Genomic DNA, 10,939 nt, shown 5'->3' on the forward strand with positions numbered 1-10,939 from the left:
ACATGAAAAGTGACCAGGTCAACAAAGAGGACAAAATTACATAAGGTCTTTTCGGGATGTGGTAAAAAGGAGCTTTGGGTAGGCAGAAACAACCTGGCTGGAGGGGAGAAGGAAAGGGAGGTGCAAGCAGTACTATATTTCTAAATGTATTCCTTGCTTAACACACAAACACAGAACCTGACCGAGGACAAGACATAAGTCTTCTCTCTCACAGGATCAGAGGTAAATATTTAAACCAATTTAAGTAACTTTTCTGATACTTTTAAAAATCAATTTGTGGCTCGCATGACTGTATAAGTAACTTAAAATATACCACTATTATAATACAGTATTCTGGCCTAATTTTTTTCTAGATGTCAACCCTTAGAGAAAATAGATCTCTGAGGCTAAGGAGAAAATGTTAATTTTGGGCATAGCATCACAAGAAGGGAAGTTTTCTTAGGGCAGTAACTGTCTTATTAATTAAAATATTCAGTTTGCAGTGGTTTGCAACCAAACACTTGATAAATAGACCTCAGAGATTGCTCCACAATTTCTGTTGCTCCATTCCATAGACACAAATCTTCATAATAATACTAACAACAACAGCAATGACAAAATTTCTGGTCTCTTAACTGGAAAACATGAGGCAGGCACTACTGGGCAGATATTATAAAGTCTGAAATACTCATAACCTCAAGGAATCTGCCAGTTTCTGGGGAAAATAAAATTGCTGGAACATACAGGAGGGGTGGTACGTACACATCATGAATAAAACTCTATCGCTCTAAAAGCAAATACCAGAACAGGTGGCTGGCCAGGAAAAGCACACGAGCCTAAGAGTTGTGCCTAGATTTTTTCCCAGTTTCAGCTCTCAATTCTATACAGATCCAAAAGAAAGGAATGGGAAAATCAGGCATGTTGTGAACCTATGTGCTAAAATTGCACTTAAATTCCCCTGGGAACATTACTTTGATAAATCATTAGTTAATGACAAAAAGGAATAAAAATAAGCAGCTTACAAGTTTTCATATTTTTGAAAACCAGTGGCAGAAACACAAAGAAAATGGCAGCTGTATAGAAGAGGACATATGTAAAATTATAGAAAAATATTGTTTGGATAACAAAAAACCTAAAAGAAATTGCTGCTTCTAACAGGTGGGAAACAGCATCTGTGTGGAAGATAAAACATACAACTAGGCTATTAGTTTTAGTGGGTGTCAATGCATTATGTTGCACACGTAACATTTCTCACTAATGTGCACTATGTATGTAATTTTAAACATTCAAACAGTACAATTCTGTCTCCTGCCTCTTTCCAGGTTGCAGCAATGGAACTGGTCTCAACATCAATTGGCAAGTTTACAGTTGATCTTTTCAACAAGCTGAATGAGGCCAACAAGGGCAAAAACATTTTCTTTTCCCCCTGGAGCATATCATCTGCTCTGGCTCTGATGTACCTGGGTGCAAAAGGCAATACAGCAACAGAGATGGCAGAGGTAGGTTGCTCTATGAGAGCATACACCCCACACAATACCTGGCTCCTACACTGGCTTGCAAAATTTAGTGTTAGACAGAAAAATTACCACAACAATGACAAGGAGCCAAGGCAGACCAGAGAATGAATCAAGTGAATGGGAAATTTTATCAATTTCATAACAGATCCCTCACTTCTCCGCTAAGAGTAAGTGTCCTGTGGGTATCACACACTGAGCACAGAGGTTCTCTGAGCCTGACTTCTTCTAAATTATTTTACACCTTCTAATTCATCCTGTGATTCTATGATTCTGTCACAGGTGGGATATTCCCTTTGAGAAGCAAAGAGCTGGTGCCAGTAGCTCCTAACTGGCAGGACGTTGCAGATCCCAGCACCCTCTCTCCCCTGGCCAGGATGCACCTTTCTATCTTGATTTATGCTTTCCTAAACAACTGCCTGACAACCCAGCAGGAAAATAGGAAGGGCTTTGGTATCTCCACATCCTCTGACCCAATCTTTCTTACTGCCTAGCATATTGCTGGCTCAAAGGGGCTGTTCAGCACTGCCCAGGACTCTTCTCTGTGTCACCACATTCGCATTCAGATGCCTTAGTACCATTATCTTGGGTAGAACCATTTGGATTTGCACAAACACACTGCTATTGCTGAGAGCAACAGCAGTGGAAGGGAGTTCAGCCTTGCAGCGTGCAGACAGAAGCACTGTGTCAATGCTGTGGGAGGGGGATTGTGCTACCCATTCTTACTCTGTGGGATTTATGTATCCTACAGCTTCAGCATCCCTTTGATTAGTCACCTAAGCACCAGGTAGCACACTGAATTATCATAAGGAGCAGAAGACGACAACCATTTGATCCCCATTCGGCTTTAATTCACACCAGTTCTTTCTTACCTTCTTCTTACCGTCGGAAACTCTGCTTGCAGGTTCTTCATTTCACTCAAGCAGCAAGATCTGAAGGCTCTTCTTCTGTGGCCAGACCTTCTCGGGGGAGACCAAAGAGAAGAAAAATGGTATCTATCTATTAGAACTGAAATCCCAAGATAAAGAAACTTGAGAATCAAAATATCCAAATAGAGCTTTAGGAGTCCCATATTTCTTGACTGCTCCCCTTTTTAAATTACAAACCCCAACATACTTCACAACAAGTTCAGGTTCAGTTCCTTTCACTCACTCAGATTCTGAGGAGCATGGAAGGGCAAGTCACTTGGATAGTCTGGAAGGTTTGCTATATGGCAAATCAGTTAATCCAGTCATAAAGAAAACCCTGCAAATAGCAGTGATGGTAAACTTAGAAAAATAAAAAGGAAGAGAGCAAAACCCAAATCCCTCTCCCACATACATCGCTTAGTGTGTTTTGAAAACTTCATTCAAAAATGCGATTGCTGAATGTATGGTTTCTCTTCCCAAGGATCCTGAGCACAAGCAAGCTGAAGATACTCACTCTGGCTTCAAAGAGCTCCTGACTGCCATCAATAAACCCAGAAGCACCTACTCACTGAAAAGTGCCAACCGTATTTATGTGGAGAAAACTTTCTCATTATTGCCTGTAAGTTAAGTCTCAAAGAGGAGTAAGAAAAGGTCAAAAAATATTTCTCATTTTAATTGCCTGCCATTAATAGATCAGGTTTGAAGCTGTCCCTGAATACTGTTAATAAGAGCCCTGGATTCCAGTGATACACTTATCTGGAAAATACCAGTTGTTTTGCTCATGGTATTTAAGGATGCACTGCTCTTGAACTATAGTGTAAGGATGCCTTTTCATACAACATGTCTTTATTACTGGAACCCCCAACATATACGATTGTAAACGAGGTATTAAAATAAGCACATCCATGAGATGTGCACAGTCTTCCTCACTTTTCCAAATGAAAGTGTGAACAAAAGAAGTGAATATTCTGTCCTTTGGTTATTTCTTAACCGTTAACTCATAGTCTAACAGAGTGTAACAAACAAGAGCCTGCAGTACTCTAGGCCCAAGAATCTATCAAGAAGTCCAAGAGCTAAAAACTTCCCTTTGGGACTGAAAAATCCAGTATAGTATAGAACTTACTTCTTTTTACACACGTGTGTTTTATTTTTCAGGTATACATACAGCTCAGTAAGAACTACTACAAAGCAGAGCCACACAAGGTTAGCTTTAAGACAGCACCAGAACAATCCAGAAAGGAAATTAACACTTGGGTTGAAAAACAAACTGAGGGTAAGCTGAACTCAACCCCAAAACCTTTCCTCTCTTCTTAAGTCAGCCTGCCATTTCCTTTGGGCGGGTGCCCTTGCTTCTCCACATGCTACTGCAGCAGCCAGGTCATGCCTTGTGATGTGGACAGTGAGCAGAGGTGCAGTGGGAGGACAGAGAAAGAGCAGCACACTTAAGCAGCTTCAGATACCCAATCCAGACCTCACTGAGCTCCCTGGAGAGACTCCCATCAACTCTGATGTGGTCTTCATCAGCTGGCCCTCAAGCACAACTGCTGCCCTGGTGCTGCACCCATGCACCACAGGCAGAGAAGACAGAGGGGAGAAACACCTCTGCCTACTAGTGTGCTTCAAGGCAGGTGGGAATGTCTACCCAGCTGTACCACCTTGCACTAGCCAGAGGTGCTAGCCTCCTTTTACCTGATGTAACGAGCTGGTGAGACAGTATATGGCTTCTAGCTGCTTGCCATAAAGCTGTGACATTTTCTGGGGAAGGAGTCAATCTCTGTCAGCTAGCCAGGAGAATCAGGCAGCAAACAGCTTTAGAAACTAAAAGAAGCTAATTGATTTATGTCAGGGGAGTATTTTAAGGAGTACAGCACTGAGGCATGGACTTTTTCACTAAGGAGTTGAACTGAGAGAAAAGCCAGTAAAACACGTCCTCACTGTGTTACACTGGAATAAAACTGACTCTTCTGATTTCAAAAGGCAAAATCAAGAATTTGCTGGGTCCACGAGATGTGGTAACCTCCACGAAGCTGGTCCTAGTAAATGCTGTTTACTTCAAGGCGGAATGGGAAGTGAAATTTCAGGAAGGGAATACAGTTCTGCAACCCTTCCGACTGAGCAAGGTAAGCTCCTCCGGTAACCTGCTTACTGTAAACAGCCTGGTGACAACAGCTACTGCTGAAATCTTTCCATTTCATAAGTCTTTTAGGTATCCCTGTAGTAACTAGGCTCTCTGTGAAAAGCTGGTTACAGCAAAATGTGCCAGTGCTCAGCACACTGCAACATTTAAGATGCTGCTCAGGTGAATGAATGTTAATGAGCTCCTGGTAACAGCTACCATTTCCAGAAGCATTAGAGTCACTTAAGACCTTTTCTTAATACAGTGCTAAAAGGGCTAGATTGTAAAAACATGATTTTGAGACTCCAAGCTTCATGGGCAGGAACTATATGCCATGTCATAGGTGAGTGCAGTACCCAGGCCTCTGTGCTGTGCAGCCTAGCTAGGCACAAACATACCTGCCCCAACACAGCTGCCACAGGGTACCCTGAATGGCTGCATGGTTGGGCAAGACTAGAAGAAATGTGAGTGGATGTATCCAGAAGAGGTGTCAATGAATTCCCACCAAAAGATAAGAGTTCTGTGCAATTTCTACCAACTGCATAGCTTCTGCTTTCTGATTAGCATGTATACAATGGCTGCTCCCCTGAATGAAGGGCTGCAGATGTAAAGAGAGGTTACTTACTCCTGCAAAGGTGACTGCTTGCCAGAAATATCCCTCTTTATGAGCCTCTTTGCTCAGACAATAGTGTCATCTCCTGTTAAGGGCTGTGACATAAAGAGCAAATGGCTCTTTTTATTGCCAGAGAAGGGGCCACAGAAGAAGTGCACAAAACTCATCTTCTTAAACCATAGCTGTTTCTCTGTCATAGTGTTGTAAGACCATATCCCATAGCTGCTCCATCCCCCTAATCCCTGCAGACATTTCTAACTCTCTTCTGTGGGCTGCTGTGCATGTTTTGTGGAGAAAAGAGAAATCAGTCAGTTCAGCCCCCAGCAAAATGTTCTGGGACAAACAGCAAGATAAGAAAAATTGTCTAGTCGAGAAAAGCTTTGGAAATGAATGACAAATCACTGTTGTAGAAGCTGCTTACAAAAATGTCCTCTCCCTCCACCGCACTGAGTCACCGTCATCCTTCCTTTCAAGAGAAGATTTCTTACTTATAAATAAATACTTCACAGAACAAGACCAAGCCTGTGAAGATGATGTGCATGAGAAATACATTTCCAGTTCTCATCATGGAAACATTGAATTTCAAAATGATTGAGTTGCCATATGTGAAACATGAACTCAGTATGTTCATCCTCCTTCCTGATGACATCAAAGACACCACTACAGGTCTTGAACAGGTAAAAAAGCATGCTACATCTATTTTGTAACACCACTCAGCCATTAAAAAAAAAGACAGGCTGGCAGCTGTACTTTGTCCTCTGAGGAAATGCTCTTTGATCTCCTCAGTAGCTAAATTAATTTCTTTTAATACTTATCTAAAGCCACGAAAGTTCCTCCACATTGAGTGCCCTTAGTTTGGTAAGAACTGAAAATAGTCAACACTGCGCATAATCAGATGCTTAGCTCTTTACAGTCCCACAACTGACGCCCAGTCCCACATGATCTGTAAGGGTTAAATCTTTCATTGCACATTCAGGAGTGACAGTACTGCACAAGTAGTCATAGCTTCCTCCAGAGATAACGGGCACCTCTTTTCCATGACCTGGAAGTTTACTATCCATCTTGTTCTCATTCTGTTTGCCCCACACACATTTGTTTGCTGCCTGAAAAACTAGGATTTTGATGTGACTGATTTGCTGCAATAATGAGATCTGCCACTGTAGTTATTACAATTGCAAGACATTTAAATTCCTGGCCTCTATTATGTCAAGAATATCTGCCATTGCTCTCCTTCATTTGATCTGAGCTGCACCCTGGTAACATAAGGCCTAGGACAGAGAGTAGCAGTGAAAGATTTTGTTGGAAGCAGTCTGCTTTAAAATTGCCAAGGAAATGGGTGCAATATTAACGCTTGTTTCTGTGGAACTGGACCAAACCATTTGTTACGCTGCTGGCAATATGCCAGCAATTTCCTTCACGTCAGCACTGAATTCAAAGACAGTGACATGGTTTAGTGGTGGACTTGTCAGTCTTGTGGTAAAGGTTGGACTTGATGATCTTAAAGGTCTTTTGCAACCTAGTTGATTCTATGATTCTACGAAAAAACTGCCTTAGGGGATAGCAGCTGTCAAGTGCCCTGTCTTTCTTTTGCAACAAGTTTGGGAGGAGTGGTTCTCAAAACTTTACAGCATTAAGTCTCAGGTATTTGTTGCACACCTTGCCTCTGATCATCAGTGAAACCAGTCTATATTTCATGCTTTCAGCTAAATGTTAAATTTGCCATTTAAAAATTGCTTCATTCGTTAAATTGCCATGAAATTGACTAATTCACTGTCAGTTAATTGTTTTTTCCCTTGCAAACATCAAATTCCTTCTCTTTCTGAAATGATAGCTGGAAAGAGAACTGACGTATGAGAAGCTGTCTGAATGGGCTGATTCCAAGAAGATGACTGAAACTCTCGTGGATCTGTACCTACCTAAGTTCACACTGGAGGAGAGATACGACCTCAGTGATAATCTGAACAGCATGGGCATGCGCAGTGCCTTCAGCACCAGTGCTGATTTCAGTGGAATGGCTGAGAAGAGTGACATGTTCATCTCCAAAATTCTTCACAAGTCTTTTGTTGCAGTTGATGAGGAAGGCACTGAGGCAGCTGCTGCTACTGTAACTGTAACAGTAACAAGCGCACCGGTTGACCATGTTCTGAAATTTAAGGCTGACCACCCTTTCCATTTCTTCATCAGACACAACAAATCCAAGAGCATCCTCTTCTTTGGCAGGTTCTGCTCTCCCCTAGAATGAGTTATTACTTGCTTCTAGCCAGCACCCAAGGTTCACTGTTCAATGGAAAAATGTGAACTGCAAGTGTTAAAAGCTCAACCTTAAGCCGTGTAGCTGTATGTACTGAAAGTGTACGTTCTTTTTCTTCCCTCCCAAGTAAGGCAGCACTCAGAAACCACACTGTGCCTCAAATACCACCCCTCTACTGCTCTTTTCCATTACCGTAATCAGACAGCCCTCCACAGAAAACAAAGTGCAGAATTTTGCTCCCTTGCATCAAACCTGCTCTTCTGGCTTTGTTATTTGAGAGTAAGGTGGAGCCATAAAAGCTCTCTGCACACAGGCTGTCACCCAGCCTTATGCTAAATCTTCAAGGGAAGATATGACTTGAAGGGAAATGCAGTTCACCCTCTTGAATCTCCCAGAGAGGAAAACTAAATTGTTAGAAACTGAAAAAAAAAAATTAATATGAACCCAGAATAATTACATTCCTCCTCTCCTGACCCTGAAGCTTCATGAAAAAACAAGGCAGTGAAGACCCTTATAGTCCAGCCCTTAACATTTAATTGCTGACTTCTAATCTCCTTGCATTTTTCCTCATTTTAATAAACTTTGCAGTTTAAGGTTGCTGAGAGTTCCAACCAGCAAAAATGCTAAGAAAACTATGAGCAATATGCCTTCTTGCTACCTCTTATTGACATGCAATCTAAAATATCGGAATTCAAATCTGCTGCCTCTTTTTAATTTTACCTTATTATACCTGTTTCCTGGCTAGTATCTGCACAGCTTCCTTGCTACCTGTATTATTTACCAATGTACGATTTGTAACTTATGAGTGCATCTCAGAAAAGATTGTCATAGTATTGATAGAAACACCAGTGAGATTTTGATTGATGCTTTGCTTCATAATTTTACCATGACCTGCATTTAATACAATAAATTAACTCAGAATTGTGTTTGTGTTATTCAGGACACTGACTTATCTGGTTCTCTTAAAGCATCCTGGAAGGTGTGTGGCTAGAGCATGTTTCCACTCTTGCCATTCCTAGTCAACCACCACATCATTCCAGTTGACAAAACTGATCCACTTTAATACACTACTGTCTTACTTCCACTAGGCTTCAAACAGCCTCCAAAACACTGTTATTCAACATGTTATTCTAGGCATTTACTAAACATACCTGTCACAACACACTATTAATAAAAAGTCTGACTAGAGCCTATAGCCCAGAAGAGCACCTTCCAAACATCCCTTTCACCCATGTAGAACAGTGAACCAGCAATGCTGTACCAGCAACACTGGTTCCCTCCATTGGCTTGGGAGGGCAGCAGCTGTGCTTTTCTGTGGCCATAAGGAATAGCAAAAGGTTTTGTAGCCATTGTGGTACTCTAACCATGCATCAGAGAACATTATCTAAGGCAAGATGTGAATACAGAAGGGAATTTCTGTAAAAAGCATTTACTCTTAGCACAATTCCACCTATAATTACAACTCACTCCACCTCCACAAAAGGTATTCTATTTGGAAATACATCTCCACCCAGCAAAGAACACCTGTATCTTCTTCCCTGTACAAAGTGCTGCTTCTACAATCAGTGCCCTCTCTTGCCTGTAACCTTCAGCTCAGGGTTCAGCTGTCTGTCATCTAGGAGCTAACTTGATGCAGCCCACTTGTGTGCTACTGACTCAGCTTTACTAAGAAGTTTGTTGTGTAAGTATGGAAAAGCACACAAGTAAAGGCCATGTAAAACAGGAAAGTGAAAACACACAGAAGTTATTGTCAGGATAGAATAGGCAGCATAGCCAGGCTTCAGGAGGAAAAACACTTGCATAAGGAGGTATAAAATCACGATTTTTAAAAAATTAAGAACTGAAAGGCAACAACTAGCAACATTGAGGCTTAGCCTCTTCTAGGGAGCAGAAAAGACCAGCCCTCCTCCACTTGAGTAGTGCCTGGACAGCGAAGACTCATCAGGGTATTAAGCATGTTAATTCTTGGCCTTGTATCATGTTAATCCTATCTCTCTGCTGCATGTATTCAACAATAGTTAATAATGGGGAACTCCTAAACTGTGTATAACCAGTTTGAAGAGTCATTTCATGTAAGACCAAAAGTTGCCCAAAGAGGTGGGAAGAGTTCCATGCCAAACAGATTGAAAGGTCTTTCCATGCTAATTTCTGTGCATCTCCTCAATCATACCCCACTGCAAGTCTCTGCAAAGCAATACCTCTGAAGGGTCTCTGAGGAACTACAGAAAGGTGTCTGCCGGCTGGTGAGAAGTGCAAAGGGTCAAGAACTGCCTGGTTTTGGTACCAAGCTACTCTCAGTTTCAGCTTTGCTTGGAAGATGATGCCAAAGAGCACACCTTCCAGTGCTCCTGCAGGACATAGCTGAATGGGACTTCCTGCAGAATAAAAATCCATAACTGGACTTAATCTAGCACTGATTTTAAACTGTGCTCCTTTTTACTAGATGTAACTGAAAGAGAACTGATCTTCAATAAATGCCCAAATGGCCCACTCAGAGTGGACCATTTACAGAGTACAGGTATGGGAGTGTCAGGGAATATCATCAAACAGACAGAAAGACCTCACACCCATGCTGTGCAAGATGGTGATCAAAAGATGGCTTTGAAAAAGGCCAAAATTACTTCAACAGTATGCCAATTTTATCAAAAGACTTTTTATGACCATTTGTCAGAGGTCAACACCTTGAGGTCAACAGGTCAGGCGTTGTGATACTCTGAAACTTTGTTTCTACCATTTTGGTTGCAGCAATTCACTATTTCCTCTCGCTATTTCCATTTGGCACAGCAAAACCAAGAGCATCTCTTCTTTGGCCAGTTTGCTCCCCTTTGAAATTCCACCTTCTCTTGCTAAACAGGATCTTGCAGCAGCTGGAGTATACCACAAAGAGTGTCTACACAGTTTGGGTACCCTTTCTTCATTTTCCTGTATTTTTGGCCAATCTTTGTAGCTTGTAGTACCACTAACTGATGTTTGGGGTTTTTTCTTCTCTTATTCATTTAGCTAAAAAATAGACAACAGCAGTTTCAGATACATAGCAGAAACATTTCTTAAGCACATAACTGAACATAATAGTGTCTAACATATTTATGAAGCAAAAAAATAGATGGATATTCCAGGCACAAAATCTGCACACGCTTAAAAACAAAATCCGTAAAAAAAGAGGCATGTGTATTATGCCTCTTGAACCCTTGTATAGCATACTAACCAGTCAGATTTGAAGTGAATATAAGAACAAAATTGTAATTCTAGTCCAAAATATGGACTTGTACACTTTATAATGATGTTTTTTACACATAGGATGACTGCATGGTGGTAATTAGTTTACTTTGCATGTGCCACACTAGTGGGCAGAGGCCATTCCTAACTAACCATAAATGTAGCAGAAAAGACATATAATGATTGTAAAGGAAATTCATCAGTGCAGTTTTAATCTAAGTTACACAGATAAGAGCAGAGTAAACCAGGGGAATTGCTAATCAAACTTGTTTAAAGGAATAAATGAGGGAACAAGCACATTAATACAAGAAGAGGATGTAGAGAAGAAAAGGGAGGTGCAAA

At 41.2% G+C, this 10,939-nt stretch overlaps 1 protein-coding gene across 1 annotated transcript; it reads left to right on the plus strand.

Annotated features, from left to right (window-relative positions):
* The first annotated feature begins 119 nt into the window (after nucleotides 1–119).
* On the plus strand, nucleotides 120–8,320 carry LOC115612096 (heterochromatin-associated protein MENT-like). Its single transcript, XM_030495989.1, has 8 exons — nucleotides 120–222; nucleotides 1,302–1,478; nucleotides 2,398–2,484; nucleotides 2,883–3,020; nucleotides 3,557–3,674; nucleotides 4,379–4,521; nucleotides 5,640–5,807; nucleotides 6,962–8,320. The coding sequence occupies exons 2-8, from the start codon at nucleotides 1,311–1,313 to the stop codon at nucleotides 7,370–7,372; spliced, it is 1,233 nt and encodes a 410-aa protein (XP_030351849.1). The 5' UTR covers nucleotides 120–222; nucleotides 1,302–1,310; the 3' UTR covers nucleotides 7,373–8,320.
* The last annotated feature ends 2,619 nt before the right edge of the window (nucleotides 8,321–10,939 follow it).

Source organism: Strigops habroptila, chromosome 1, assembly GCF_004027225.2.
Source record: "Strigops habroptila isolate Jane chromosome 1, bStrHab1.2.pri, whole genome shotgun sequence".
Lineage (NCBI taxonomy): Eukaryota > Metazoa > Chordata > Aves > Psittaciformes > Psittacidae > Strigops > Strigops habroptila.

Excerpts from the sequence above, each read along its gene's own strand:
- LOC115612096 (XM_030495989.1), top strand. The coding sequence starts at position 1,311 with ATGGAACTGGTCTCAACATCAATTGGCAAGTTTACAGTTGATCTTTTC. Across the intron at positions 2,485-2,882 it reads GACCAAAGAGAAGAAAAATG|GATCCTGAGCACAAGCAAGC; the intron begins GTATCTATCTAT and ends TCTCTTCCCAAG. Across the intron at positions 3,021-3,556 it reads AAACTTTCTCATTATTGCCT|GTATACATACAGCTCAGTAA; the intron begins GTAAGTTAAGTC and ends TTTATTTTTCAG.